This window comes from Python bivittatus, unplaced genomic scaffold, assembly GCF_059951505.1.
Source record: "Python bivittatus isolate LINGU-HERP-01145 unplaced genomic scaffold, Pbiv_v1 ctg000210_np1212, whole genome shotgun sequence".
In the NCBI taxonomy this organism is placed as follows: Eukaryota; Metazoa; Chordata; class Lepidosauria; order Squamata; family Pythonidae; genus Python; species Python bivittatus.
In genome coordinates, this window is record NW_028277053.1 from 20,077,462 (window position 1) to 20,092,378 (window position 14,917).

Consider the following 14,917-nt stretch of genomic DNA (forward strand, 5'->3'; position numbering starts at 1 on the left):
ACAGAAAACGTTTGACCTCTGTCATTGCCAGCAAAGGATATATAACAAAGTATTGAGATGAACTTTTGATATTGACCAAATACTTATTTTCCACCATGATTTGCAAATAAATTCTTTCAAAATCAGTCAATGTGATTTTCTGGATTTTTTCCCCCATTTTATCTCTCATAGTTGAGGTATACCTATGATGAAAATTACAGGCCTCTCTCACCTTTTTAAGTGGGAGAACTTGCACAATTGGTGGCTGACTAAATACTTTTTTGCCCCACTGTAAGAGAAAAAAATGGGAAAGGCCAAGGAAAAAAGTAAACCTCAGAGGATGTTCCTGTTTTCAGAAGTCTATGAAAATGATAAAACAAATTAAAAAAGGGGGGGGGGGACCAGAACAACTCAAAACTCCTGATTCTCAAAATGAAGCTGATTAAACGATGTATCTGGAACCTTGTTCCATCTCTGCTTTCTCAGTTCCCCCCCCCCCCCCCCGCCATTCTGGAGAATAGTCCAGAATAGATAACTCTTTTTTAATTCCATTTTTTACTGCTGGCAGCATTAAAATGGGCATGCAGTCCCTCCAGCAGCGAGCCTCTCTTCCATGCTCTCTGGCAACCCTTCCACAGAACTCCCTTTGGAAAACTGCTGCTGCTGCTGCAGGCCCCTTGGCAGCACAGTCGCCCCCCACTGGCTTTATACTTCCTTGCATGCCCCTTTTCAAAAAGGGGGATTAGGGGGCCCAGAGGCACCCATCCAGAGCACCAGGTCATTTGTCTCGGCACTAAATCCTTTTGAACTCCTGGAAAAGAGAAGTCCTAAAGTAACTGGATGGATTCCCTGTGTTTCTCACTTTGAACTACTATTTCTGTTTATTAATTAAAACATTTCATTAAATAAATAATTGTGCAGAAAACTTAAGTCCAGCAGCCAACTAAGAAAGCAATAAATATTTCCAGCAGGGGCATGCTGTCAAGGGTCTTTGAAACCATCGGCCCCACCCAACTAAGCAGAATTCATGATATGGGTTTGTCAAACACATGATACACCAATCACACCAGATTAACGTGCAGCAAGATTTCTCTGTAGTGCCTGCCTCCTTTGAACCAACGCAGAATAAATTTCAGGAGCTTTTAATTTTTTCTATACACAACTCTTCTAAGTCTTAATTCCTTTACATATGGAATGGATGGAAAGTGACAATTGCTAGGAAGAAATGAAGCGTGATGCTTTCTTCAGGGTCACCATTTACTTACATCAGCGGGGACCAAGAGACTCTTGCCAAGGTGCTGGTTAAAAGAAAGGCACCAGGCTTCAGTGTAACCATTCAGATTTGGAACGTATTTCCGTATCGTCTCCTCATTCAGCCGTAACCACACTCCATCATCATTGTGGATCTGTGAAGAACAGCCCAAGATAAGCGGCTTGTACAAAAAGTGAGTGGATAAAAATTGAAGCTTAAAAATTGGTATGAAGAAACAAGCATATCATGACACCTAAAAGTTCAGTTTGGGATTTTTTTTTTAATCCAAACAAGTTTTTAAAATGTTCAAGAAAGAGGTTGAGATTCTGGATGCAGTAAGAATGTTTTAAATCTAAATCATTACACAGCAACTGTGATATGGAACCTGTTCTGAAAAAGCGGGTACTTTCCTATTTCTGAAAACAGTAATGTATCAGCGCCACATGCCTGAATCACACTGATGAGCAGCTCAAATCAATATTCACTGTGAAGGGGAAGGATGATTGGCAACTTAAACATTGACACACAGTGGAAACCAGAGCTAGCCTAGTCTTAGAAAGAGTGATTCAGAAGTAGTATACATTGTATAGGAAAAAGCTGGCGTCATAAAATGAACTGCTATTCTCTCTCAAATTTCCTACGCGAATGTTTTTTCCAAAACTGTAGCTGAGACAAAGCAGAAATGAATAATTTAATGTTTGAATGATTAACAGAAGCTTTGAAACATCAGGCTCGATTAAAAACAAACAAGAATCCTACCTTAATTTTGTCAAAAAGTAATCTAGCAGCCTCTCACGTGAATTTAAAACAAAGTGGCTGGTTAATAACACAGCCTAAGTTATTTATGCTCATTCATTAGGCTATCATGGCTAAACACCTCCAAGATTTCAGATCTTTTTCACTTGAACAGCAGGTCTGGGGACAGGTTACAAGCCGCCTGATGGCTTCCAGAGCCATCTGTCCAGATCTCAGTGCTCAGGTGAGATTAGCCATAGGAGTTTTGGGAGGACAGACATGTGTGCCAGGGACAATCAGCCTTCATTACAGTGGCCTATCAAGTTCTTAGATGTTACCTCATCAATAAAAGTAATTGATCCATTGACTTTGACTAAGCCAATCTGTTCGCTCTGAAGGGATGGGTGGCTACGGATTCGCAAGCCGGCACTGTCCTTGGCCACAAATCTGCGAACCTGCAAATAGCAAAGGGAGAGTTATGGCCCTGAAACCTAGGCAGATGCAACTCCTGGCCCTAGGAATACAACACACGACTACTTCGGAGGGTAAAATCCACATAATTCAAAAAAAGGTCTCCTAACAGCTGTTCAAAACATGCACTAAGAATATCAAATAAATTTCCTCTCTTTTTGGAAGCCAAAGAGAAAAGAGACTTAATTAGAAGTATTATTAGAACCGTGAGTAAAGCTTCTTTCAGAGGTTATTTCATACAACACAATAGTGAACTCAAAAAGAAGAGGCAAGAGAAAACACAAGCTATTTTGGATAAAGAGAAAAGAACAAGAATTAAAGTAAATTCCAGAGAAGATAAGTATTAATTTCTCAACAAATTAATTAATTTCTCAACAAACTCAGCTTTTACAACAACAGTTATCTATGTTAACAGTAAGAGAAATGGAAAAAAAAATGAACCATGTAAAGCAAAAAATCAAAAGAACAAAAACAAAAAACTTTGAGTTTGTAAACAAACCAGGGAGGTGGTTGGCATATAAATTACAAAAAGAAAAAAAAAAGAAAATGATATTGAAATTACAAGAGGGGGATACTGTATTAACGGATAGCGCAGCTATACAAAAAGTATTTCATCAATATTACTCCAACTTGTATAAAGGAAGTGACATCTCTCTGGGGAAAACAGATGAATATCTGAAGAGACAAAATTTACCAAGGATTACAGAGGAAGAGAAACAGATTATGAATGGACATATAACAATAAGGGAAGTTTCTGAAGCTATAAAAAAGATTAAACCAGGAAAGATGCCTGGATCAGAAGGATTATCAGATTCTTATTATAAATGTTTTGAGGATGAACTTTCACAGCCTCTACAAAATGCGATGAATTCTATCCAACAGGGAGGAAAGATGCCAGAGAGTTGGAAAGAGGCCAACATAGCATTAATACCTAAAGAGGGACAAGATTTGACTCAACAAGAAACTATTATTATTATTATTATTACTATTGAATAGTAAGTGGTTTACAACATTTCTAGCTGATAGAATGAAAATAATTTTGCAAGAATTTATTTATGAGGATCAATGTGGGTTTTTACCTAAAAGACAGTTAAAGGACAACGTTAGAAACATGTTGGAGATTTGGAATATTTGGAGCAACATAATGAAAAACAAGCTGCATTGATTTTCTTAGATGCAGAGAAGGCCTGTGACAATTTGAAATGGGCTTTCTTGTTAAAGGTTTTGGAAGATATGAACTTTGGAGAGAACTTTATAAAATGGGTAAGATCAATTTATACATCATAGAAAGCACAAATAATTGTTAATGGAGACCTAACAAAGCCTTGTGAGATATAAAAGGGAACGCCCACTGTCTCCTCTCTTGTTGGTTTCAGTTCTTGAAATACTGAATAGAGATATAAGACAAGAGGAGAGGATTGTGGGAGTAAAGATTAAAAAAGAAACTTTTTAACTTAAAAAGTTAAGGGCTTTTGCAGATGACTGGCATCCTAGGAGGCCTGGTCAAGATGGACAGAGGCTGGTAGTGTAAGTCAGCAAATACAAAAAGGGTCTGGGTGGTTTGGTGGCTCACAAACTGAGTGTGAGCCAAGAGGATCACACAGCTTCGAAGAGAGCAAATCCAGCCCAAGTCTGCATCAAAAGAACTGCAGCACCAAGATCAAAAGAAGCCACAATTTCTCTCTATTATGCAAAGATCAGACCCGACCTTGGATTGCTGTGTCCAGGTCCAGGCATACATTAGTGGAAGAACACCAACAGACTGGAGCATGTCTAGGAGAAAGCAACTAAGACGATGATGGGTCTGGGAGAAAAAGACGTATGAGGAACAACTGGAGGTGTTGGGCATGCTTACCCAGGGCAAGAGAAGCCTGTGGGGAGATATGATAGCTGTATCCAAGGAAGGCAGAGCTGACTTGAACAGAGTTGTCCTAGAAAACAGGACAAGAAACAAGGAGTTTAAATAACAAGAAAGTAGACTGTGGTTGGACCTTAGGAAGATCTTCTAATGGAAACAGCTATTCAGCAGTAGAGGAGACTGCCTCTTTGTTCCCTGGAGGTGTTAAATAAAGGGTGCTGCAATGTGGGGGGGCCCTGTGCTGGGCGGAGGGGTTAGATTCCTCTTCAAACTGGTATGCGTTGAACCCTTCTGGTTTATGCAAAGTGGAATTGCGATTCCTACTAAAAACTCCTCTACAAGTTACTCTAGAAGATTCCAGCAAGGGGTCTGTCAAAGCACGTTGCTCCCTATGTGTGATCCACAGAGACAATAGAGAAATGAGTAATAGGATATTCAAGGGCAAATTTTAATGTGCTCTTTCATTGCCTAGCCAGATCAAGCATGCATTTCCCAAGTAACCTATGAATGTGTATTTACTCGGATGAAGAGCTAGGAAAATATATTTGCCTGAAGACAGTGGGAGAGATCAGAGGTGGAGAGTATCGCATAAGGTATTATGGGAAAATTGTAGCGTCCTATTAAAAACTCAGGAATAAGATATAAAAGCTATTTCAACATTTGTAAAAACACTTCAGAAGCAAAACTGTCCCTCCCTGTCTCCCAAGGGATCAGACGACGGCATAAAGCAAAACACTCTATGCCTGGACATCATTCCACAGGCCTGGAATGTACTCCATTTTCTTCTGTCCTTCTCGAGCAGCTTCCCTTCAGCCGGTAAGCAAAGGACATCGGGGCCCTGAAAATCAACCAAGGATCCACTGCGCTGGCACAGTCCTGCCTGATGGGCTGTGGCTCTCGGGGCAGGGCTCTTGCAGACCAGCAGCCTTCAAGACGAACAGGGTGGGACTAGGGCCTTCCACTTGGCATTCTGACCTCTTTGTAGATGGAATCGGGACAGAAACTGTCAAATCATTGTCCTTCATGTACCTTGTTTGGCAAAGGCTCAGCTTTTGGTTTTATCAACTGGGTTCCTGGTGGTATCATCCCCTTTGGAGGATCTTTGACTTTAACTTCTAGTCCAGCATCTGCAAATGAAGGAAATCATGGTGACATATGAGGGGTAGAAAAGCAAACTGCAGTGAGTAACTTTGCCTTTCTGTGCGTGGCAAGACAGAATTACACTGAAAAGCCTCTAGCTGGGTTAAACGAAAATTACTGTTTGTATAAATACAGAACAAAACTGAAAAGTGATTTCAGTATGAGACAAACATGACTCCTGACTCTAGATTCACTCCATTTTCTTCAGAAATCAACTTTTGAAAACACTGATCTTCTTGAGACTGTGGTATCCACCGTAGAACCTGCTGCAAACCAGTTCAGGAAACAGGGAACTTCCTCCCCTTTACAAGGTGCCTCAGTTTTTTTCAGGAATCATTATATGACCAGAAATCAATGTGGAAGAGTAACTGTCATCACGCTCCTGACACGGGATTTCAAAGGCTACTTGATAACTCATTAGGGGACACGCAAAGGCACACCACCAGCTATTCTCTAGCCAAGATGTCATTTGAGGCAAACGATTTTGGTGTTAGCATTTCGGCCACAAACTTGAAGAAGTCTGAGCTGCTCTCTGAACGTGCAGAGAGAGACAACCTAAGGGAGGCTGAGGAAATTCAGTCCAGTAAATGAAGCGACTTCGCCAATATTCTTCCCCACTATCAGGGCAACTAATTGTTATGTCTGCTTCTCAGTAATTGTTCCGCTTGCTTTTCTATTTGAGGCAGAAAGAACAGAAACTAAGGATAGGCTCTGTTCAAAGCCTGGTTCTTTCTCACGTTTATGAAAACAGTTTCTCTGTCCAGGTTTTGGCATGCAGCTGCAGATCTACTAATACCGGAATACCGTAGAGAGGACGAACGTCTTATGTACCTATTTCAATGCCATCAATCGTAACATGAATGGTGTACAGACCAACTGCTCCTGGTGTCCAGTTAGCACAGTAAGTACCATCATTGTTGACTCGTATTAACATGTTTTCACTCGGTCTAGAAAAAAATGAATATGGAATTCACAACACGTCACCACAGTTTCACCTTCACCTATTTAGGTCTTGTACATACTTAGAAAATATGGCACAACTGCACTGAGTTATCAGGAATTAAAAATCAGAGCAATTAAGCACAATCTTCTCTGTCCTTAGCATTTCACATTATCCAGACATTTTCTGTATCTCAACTTTGTTTCAATCTTCCTTTGCCTCCCCACATCTGGGCATCCTCCTAGAATTCTCAGCAAGGGCTCTGCTGGCTGGGGACATCTACATACAATGGGGAAGGCTGAGGGCTGCTATCCTCTGCAAGAAGAGATACAATACCCCAATAGGGACATCCTGGGTCAAGGTAAAGCACTGGATAGTCTGACTGAACACACTTTTTTTGTACAGAGCCACTGAGCTATAATCATTGCAAACAGCCACACAAACTTAATAATTCACATACAGAGAAACCCAACTACTGAGTTCCTTAGTATGAGTTTCCCATACGTTTAAGACTAGTAATATAAAACTATGTTTCATCTCTTTTTTCTCCTTCTTTGCTTGCTTTTTTTTTTTTTTTGATATAACACTTTCCCTGGAACTGTTGCCTGGAGATCTTTTTGACAAAATAATTACTAACATCCTGTGAAAAGGATGATACTTGCACATAAAACCCATTCTGATAACTGTATATGGATAACGGTCAGTTTTCTTGAGATTTTATATTTCATACAAAACTGTTACCTCTTAGGTGTTGGTGAAGCGAAACGTAACTCTTCAAAAGAATAATTTTCATATACCTATAAAGCAAACAGTGTATCAGACTTCTTCTGCTGTGTCAGTAACTTGGAATAACAGCCCCTTGGTCTCTTCGCTTCAGACACCCCCCAGACCCGCTTGACCGCACAGGGCAACCTGATCTCACTCTGGCCCCAGGCAGGGTTTTCTGAATGGGAAACGGCTGCCTGTCTTCAGCCCGCACATCTGGGCCAATCTGCTTGAGAGAAGGGGATGCTTTCTTGTCCCCCTTGTCAATCTCAAGAAACTGCCTAAGCCAAAGCGCGTGGAAAGCAGTGGAGGAAGGATGAAAGCAAATAATTCAGTGACACTTCCATCTGTTCAAAGAGGACTAGTAGACCATGAGACAGCAGCATCATTTCCAGCTGTGAATCTAGGCTGGTTTTTACAAAAGCCCTAAGACTGAGAGATCCAAAGAGAGAAAGAAGAGCACATGGATGCACACCTCTGGAATCCCCCCCATTGGTATTTCAAGTCGCTGCTGTTTACCTTCATCATTGTTATAGAAATGTAGCGTGCTTCCTTCACGATCATAGGCTCGTAGGATGCATCCAACTTGGGGGAAGGGAGTCCCCCAAAGGTCAGCTCAGGGCCAGAGGAAGCAGCCCCAGCAGGGCCGCCCGGGGCGCGCTGCGTTTTCTTAGCCTGCTCCTGCTGCAAAGAGTTTTTTTTCTGGGAAACTGGTATCGCCTTGACTTCCACCTGAAAGTTTCGTTGAGAAGAGGGAGACGGGGACAGGCCACAAACACAGCAAGTCATTCTAAATCCCAGCCAAGGGACTTTAGAAACACATTCTGGTCTTCAAACTGCCTTTTCAAATCACCCCGAAAAGTTCACAAACATAATTGCTGCTCTCTGTACGTAGCAAGGCTAAAGCCCCGGCTGGTCTTTCCACAGCTCTGCCTCACCAAGATGACACGTCGGAAAGAAAAGCCCTCGGCCAAAGGCAGGAGAGCGAATCCAGAAAATCTCTCCCAAAAACCCGAACCCCCACGCAATATCGCAGTCAACAGGGAGTGTAAGTCATTTATGCAACTTTAAAGAGGCATGGGCAACGAACACTTTCTTTAAGCGAGCCATAAACCTTGAGCTGCGTAAACAGTCTAGATGCCGCTAAACAGTGCATCCCAGAGTCAGCTGTGAATCATGCAGTTGAAATATGAATTGCTTCTAGATTCTAGTAATGCTCCAAATTACATAGCACTAAAACATGGAGACCAGCCTGAAACCAGCAGCTATTTTACAAAAGGAAAGATGCGCAGGAGAGATTTGTAGGCTGCATTTCTGAAAGGGCCTTAAGTTGGAAAGGCCCTTGGTTGTTCATAAGCCACTACCTTCATGTTGGGCACGTGAACCACTTCACCATATTGGTCCTTGGTCTGCACAATAACAACTGTTGGCCAGCCACAGCGGATGTCATCTTTATTTAGGATCAAGGATGTTTTCTGGGGATCCGCATAGGAGTCTGGTTGAAGCCACCTAAGGAGAAAACCATTTAGCAGCCTTTCAAATTCCCTGCCTCAGCAGACCCTCTGTGGAGGTACAACATCACAGGAAGGTCATAATGACGCATTGCAAAAGGGAAACTAAAGCCTTTTGGCACAAAAAAAACCCCACTGACAACAAAAATTTCTAGTTCAGTCGCATACAATAAATTAGTTTTTATCTTTTGCAGTAAAGCTTTTTGTCTTCGTGTACATGCAAAACACTTGCTTTGATGTTTGGTTAGCATTCCTGTCGTTTTAAACAGTAATTTCTTTCCAAACGTTAACCGATCCAAACGATTGGTCCTGATCTAAATCTGTTAAAAGCTTCCAGCATATTTAAAGCTTAGGACACAACCACACAGCTAAGGCAAGAGCCTGGGAAGAAGGCGCTACTCTTGGGTGCCAGAGCATCCACCTCAACTGAAAATAAAGGCGTCCTAACAGAGGTGGTTGTGACTAAAACCGAGCTATGGCTGTACCTCGCAAGTCGCCCACCACTTGACCCTGGCACGCAGGAGATAAAGTCCTCCAGAAACGACTGTTCGTTGCTTTGAACTTGCAATGGGAGAGTTCCTTCGAGCGCCTCCAAAATAGTCGGTGAATGAGACAAGGCTAGTCCTTTACCCAGGATGCCTGAATGAGATTTACATACCTGGCATAGATGGAAAACAGTATTATCTACGTACAGTAGCCCTCAACCCCTGCCTTTTCAAACAGGGTTACTTTAACAGTAAATAAAATTATTTATAATATTCACTTATTTTACTTCTAAAATTAGAAACCAACCTGCTACAATTACTGAGAGTGATGCACACTTACAAAATATACTAATTAGACTGCAAGCATAATTTTAAAATCAACCGTTACTGGGGAGGCACTCTAAATCTATTACTGACACCTTGGAATGGCCTTGCAAAGGGCCTCCAAAGTTATCTGAGAAGAGCATGGGGCAGCTCCTTCAGGCCCTCTACAAAGGAGAGCCTGCCCCCTTCATAAAGCCACTCTAACAAACCCTGGTATGGTTACCCAGAAATTTTCTCTGTGTGAATAACAGAAAAATACGGGGTTGAATCTGAAAGGAATCAACAACTGTTTGTGCTGACGGTGTCTGGAAAGACAAGCAGACACAGCGAGGCCCATGACCCAAGAGGGTGCCAGCGTCAGGGAGGGTGAATCCGGGCTACCTGAAGAGCCGCCTCCTCCAGCATCTCAAGGTCTTCCTCCAATTCACTGCCTGTTCACAAACAGGAATAATGGCACACAGTCAAAATGTGTTCTGAAAGGATACAGGCCCTTTTCCTAAGCCACCTGGCATGATAAATTAGGATTTATTTCTTAACCAATTTTATAGGATTGCTCATCTCACCAACAGAACTCTGGGCAGCGAACCGAGGATAGACCAATAGATCAAAATCAATTAAAAGAACCAAGCTGAAGCCCCTGCAAAATCTCACCCACATAGCAACTTTAGGGACACTGGGCTCCACTAACATCCTGGCCTCAAGGAAAGCTACTCTCCGGAAGTCTAGCCCGCCCCCCTGAATTTCAGGGGGAGAGGCTGTTCATGCAGCAGGCGCCATGACCGAGAAGGCATGCTTTCTAGCCCCACCAGGCGGCCCTGTTTCCCAGAGGGAACCCGAGGCATGCCCGCCCTAGCAGACCTGGTGGGATGGGCAGAGACCCCGGGGATAAGCAATCCTCCAAGTAACCTGGCCCCATGCCAGGTTCGGCTTCAAAGGTGACAGCCAGTCCCTGGAATTGCGCCTGGAAGCCTACAGGAGTCCGTTTAAACAAATAAATAAACGTAGCAGTGACACTACCATGAGTGCCCAAGGCTGCACACATCCCTGCATCCTGGACCAGCTGAATGTATCAGCTGAATCAGCTCATGTAGAATCTCACCAGGGAAGTGACTAAGGCACGAGCAACTGTGAACAGTGCCTCCTGGTCGAGAACGGGCACAACGGGTCCGCAAAGGCTCTCCTGGCCATGGCTGGGGCTGTGACCACTAGGTCCTCCCTTAATCTTATCTTTCAGGGTTGCTGGGTGTCTACTCCTGTCCCTAGGAAAGCTATTCACCACTGCTGAGTTGGCAGCCCCAACTAATGCTGCTAAAAGTCCATGAGATATATTGCTGAGGCCACAAGAGAGCTCCTTCTGTAACCCCAGAGAGAGAAAAACAAAAACCCTACTTGAAAACTAGCAACCGTTATTTTTCTTGAGTCCACTAGATGAAAATGTGAAAAGTGTTGAAACACTGCTTGATAAACAAAGAGACAACTTCAGATAAATACTGTAATTCCTAACATATTTTCATTTTTAAAAATTGCTATAGATTATTTTGAAGTAATTAAAAGCCCACACCCACAGCATTGCTAATAAGCTGCTCTGCACCATGTCGGGCTGGACTACAGCATGTCCCTTGCGGAAGTAGCAGCTGTGTGTGTCCCATAGCAAGTCTCCATCAATATTTGAGTGAATCTCAAAACTAAATTGTAATGTCACGCCAGGGCTGCTATTTGATGAAGGTCTTGCCAGGACACAAGTCCTAGAGAAGACGAGAAGAAGATGCTGCAATCCTTTCCCTTTAATGATAAAACACCTTACTAATCCCCGGGCGCATGCTTTTAATTTACGCTGAATTCCACCAAGCCTGTCCTGAACAGATAACGTACCAATGGGAAGTGCCAGATCTTTTTTCATCAGAGCTGCCGCACACGCGCCTCCTAGATTGGCCAGCTCTTTCTCGAGCTGAACGATCCCCTTGAAACAAATAAAGGAGACAGGTAACTCTCTTTGTTTTGGTTCACCTGAAGGCATGTAACCGACCCAGAAGATGGCATAGTTTGTTGGCTCTCGGACTCTTCTGGGTCAGGTGGCTTTCACCCAAAAGTGTCCTATGTATCCAGCATTTTCATGAGATGCTCAAGTAAAGCCATGTGTGGGTTACTATCATTTCAAAGAAGAACAGCTGGAGAGAAACAACATGGTTTCCTCCTTTGAGTCTCTGAGGAGTTGCACATATTTATTTGTGTGAGATTTATACCCCACCTCTCATTCAGGGACTCAAATCAGCATACAAAACACTCCCTGCTCCCATTTTACCCCCACCCAGTGAGGTTGGTGGAGCTCACAGAGGGAGAGGCTGCCCCAAAGTTACCCACTGAGGTTCTGGGGCTGCGGGTGGACTAGAACTTGGGTCTTCTCAGCGCTAGTCCAACAGCTTAGTCACTCGACCACACTGACCCTCACGAAAAGCCATGACATTCAAGGTTGTCAGTAAACCAGTTATCAACCATTTTGTAACTTGCAGATTAGATTTGTTATTCTTGGTGTTACAAGTGGCTAGCTTCACAAACTACTTGAGAAGGTCAGGAACCCTAACCGACTGGGAAAATAAAATATTTATATCATATAAACTCTCTCCTATAATAACCCCCAATTTCTATGGATTTTTCAAAATGCTGGCATTTACTTGAAGAGCTCTGAAAGGATGAGGGCCCAGGTTACCAGAGCACCGCTCCACAGGCTCTCTCGGTGCTCTCGTTTTCAGAAGCCCTCCTCCACCTGCCCCTTTTCTCAAGATTTCAGTACTTACTTCATCAGCTCCAGGACTAAATTCATAGCCTATTGCAAAACATTTGAAACCATAGAAAGTAGCCTTTTCATCTTTTACATAGTCTGATGCGGTTTCCAGTGAGAAGAGGGCTTCGTTACCTAGAGGGAAATAGCATGTTTAACAGCAGAAAAAAACTGGGCAGCTAAGCCGCTTACAACTGAATGAAAACAGTTCGTGATTAATACTCAGAATTAAGCTTGCAGGTGTGAATCCTGTACACATCCCACTTGTTTCCAGGCACAGGAAACAGAACACACTGTTTCAATAACTAGTTTGCACTATCCTGGAATGGAAACAAAGTAGTAATACAGATCACTCCATGCTATTTGGTTGTGAGAACAGAGTGAGTGATACAGATAATCCCCGGGTTAAGAACGCCCGGTTTAAGGACGGCCCATAGCTAAGAACGGAGCCTACCGTAGCAAAATTCAAGTTAAATATATAATGGTTCAAGTTCATTACACAATACTACTTATACAGTATTATACAACAATACTATTCTGGCTCACATACAAATTTGACTTAAGGACAGACCTCAGGAACAGAACTCATTCTTAAACTGTATCACGATGTTGGTGATCTATTTTTGCAAAACCCATCTGGAGACTACCGTATGAAGTTCTGAACTTCTCGACTATTAAGCCATCAATACCACCTTAGCAGAAGGACAGGCTTGCTGCTTCATGAGACCTAGATTTCAGATCTCTGAATGAAGAAATGTGAACAAAACAAATCAATGCCACCCGACACACCGTTTAATTCACGAAAGTTTCACATCAGTAAAGTTGAGATGGTTTTTCATCTGGCCGAAATCAGAATGAACTTTCTCAGATAAGTTTAAGTGAATTTTCTAACTGAATTTTCAAAATGAGGATTACCTGGCAGCACTAACGCCATGGTGGGCCAACCAGATGAGCCAGCAAACTTCTTCAGTTCTATCCACGAGTTTAGGCCTTCGTGGACGGAGGCCTGCTTTGGGCCAAGCCCTGAAAACTGGATGGCTCGGGCAGGAATGAGCAAACGAAGAACGTCCTCTGACTGAGCTGTTCCACACTGGCCATCAAACTCTACTGTGATCCACCTGACACACTCTGGAAAAGACACCTAAAAAAGCAGGGAGGGACAAAGGAGCTTTCTGCTGTCAACACGACGGGGATGAAACTGAAATTTACTTAACCAGCCTCAGGTTGCTTGCCCAATATCAAATCCTAGGAAATATCAATCAATCAATCAATCAATCAATCAATCAATCAATCAAATTTGTCACCACCCATCTTGTTGAAACAACTCTGGGTGGTTTACAAAACAGTTAAAATCAATTAAAATTACAATATACAACAATCTTAATAAATAGAAAATAAATAGATCCAAGGACAGATATAAAATTGGCGGTCACTCAGGGAGCATCATCAAGGCACCAGCCACCCCCAGGATTGGGTAAGGTTGTTGTCACCCCATGCACACTGACAGAGCCAGGCCTTTAATCCTTTCTGGTAGGGGCCTGCCGCACCTCTGCGGGGAGAATATTCCAAAGGGTGGGGGCAACGGCAGAGAAGGCTCTCCTCCTGTGCCCCCGGCCCAGATGCATTTTAGATTTTACAGAGACTTTGAATTTGCAAGTTATCCAGTCAAACCACTGGGAGGGAAAGTTTGGGGCAAACCACAGTTCTCCACAGCCCAACAGTCATGTTCACAGCCTGGCCGTGGCTCTTCCACTTTTAGCTACCTATACTGGCTCTAATCTAAAACATTTGAATGAGTAATATAAAGATATACCTTTGCATATTTTACTCTCAGGACATGGACTGGATTTCTGTATAACTGAGCAGATTGTTCTTACAGCCCTTTTCCCAAGAAGCTGTTTATAGCAGTCCAATCTCTGGTTGCGCTGGCTAAGCTAATGCAAGCCCTTGTTGCCTATACGATACGCCCGCGTAAATGACATCTGTGTTAGCCCTTCTTGACTGATGCATGCATTTAGACCATGATTCCTCATGCAAATCTACACTTCCCTTGCCTAGAGCGCTGAGTTAGGCCACGGGGGTGTTTGCAGTCGACATTTTCCTTAACCCCTCAAAGGCCTCATTCCCTGAACTGACTTATCAGCCAATTGAAAGAGCTCTGCCACAGACACATGGATTATGGGAAGCCCACCTTGTAGTGGGTGACGCACGCCGGTTTGTACGGATGTTCGCTCTCGATGACGGCATAGTGGCTAGAAGTGGTACACGCTGAAAGGCCTTGCTCAGGCTGGTTGCCGGTGGCGCTGTCCGTGGACTGATTGGGATTGAAGGCCAGAGGGGTGTACTTCTGATTCAGGACTGCAACAGATGGGAGCAGCTGCTGCACCAGGCCAAAAACCTCAACGGCAACCTACAGGTGGACAAAGGCAGACCGAGGCGTGAGCCGGAGCGTGTGGAGCTGACCGGGGGACAGCGCCGTGGTGGAGAGCGTGATGCTCCTTTGTAGGAGTGACGGGATTCTTTTGCTGGCTTTGCTGCGATCCGCCTAGGATTGTAAGGCAGTGCAGCCATAAATAAAAACCTGAAAAAATGTTGGTCCCTTTCTTTGAAAGGTGCCAGTTCAGTATTTTCATGTTAGCTCAACCTACTCAGGGGGGGCTTGATATAAACGAGAAAAG

At 43.3% G+C, this 14,917-nt stretch overlaps 1 protein-coding gene across 11 annotated transcripts in view; it reads right to left on the reverse strand.

Moving 5' to 3' along the window:
* The window catches only part of MYCBP2 (MYC binding protein 2), a 130,349-nt gene that overhangs the window by 50,284 nt on the left and 65,148 nt on the right, over nucleotides 1-14,917 (reverse strand). For all 11 annotated transcript variants that reach the window (XM_088139567.1, XM_088139566.1, XM_088139564.1 and 8 more), the window contains exons 39-51: nucleotides 14,431-14,649; nucleotides 13,155-13,380; nucleotides 12,256-12,374; nucleotides 11,333-11,420; nucleotides 9,842-9,891; nucleotides 9,137-9,309; nucleotides 8,505-8,649; nucleotides 7,660-7,872; nucleotides 7,117-7,172; nucleotides 6,267-6,382; nucleotides 5,325-5,422; nucleotides 2,305-2,421; nucleotides 1,245-1,385 (exon numbers count right to left, since the gene is read on the reverse strand). In XM_088139567.1, the coding sequence (XP_087995693.1) occupies nucleotides 1,245-1,385; nucleotides 2,305-2,421; nucleotides 5,325-5,422; nucleotides 6,267-6,382; nucleotides 7,117-7,172; nucleotides 7,660-7,872; nucleotides 8,505-8,649; nucleotides 9,137-9,309; nucleotides 9,842-9,891; nucleotides 11,333-11,420; nucleotides 12,256-12,374; nucleotides 13,155-13,380; nucleotides 14,431-14,649 (1,761 nt within the window). The remainder of the gene's footprint in view (nucleotides 1-1,244; nucleotides 1,386-2,304; nucleotides 2,422-5,324; nucleotides 5,423-6,266; nucleotides 6,383-7,116; nucleotides 7,173-7,659; nucleotides 7,873-8,504; nucleotides 8,650-9,136; nucleotides 9,310-9,841; nucleotides 9,892-11,332; nucleotides 11,421-12,255; nucleotides 12,375-13,154; nucleotides 13,381-14,430; nucleotides 14,650-14,917) is intronic.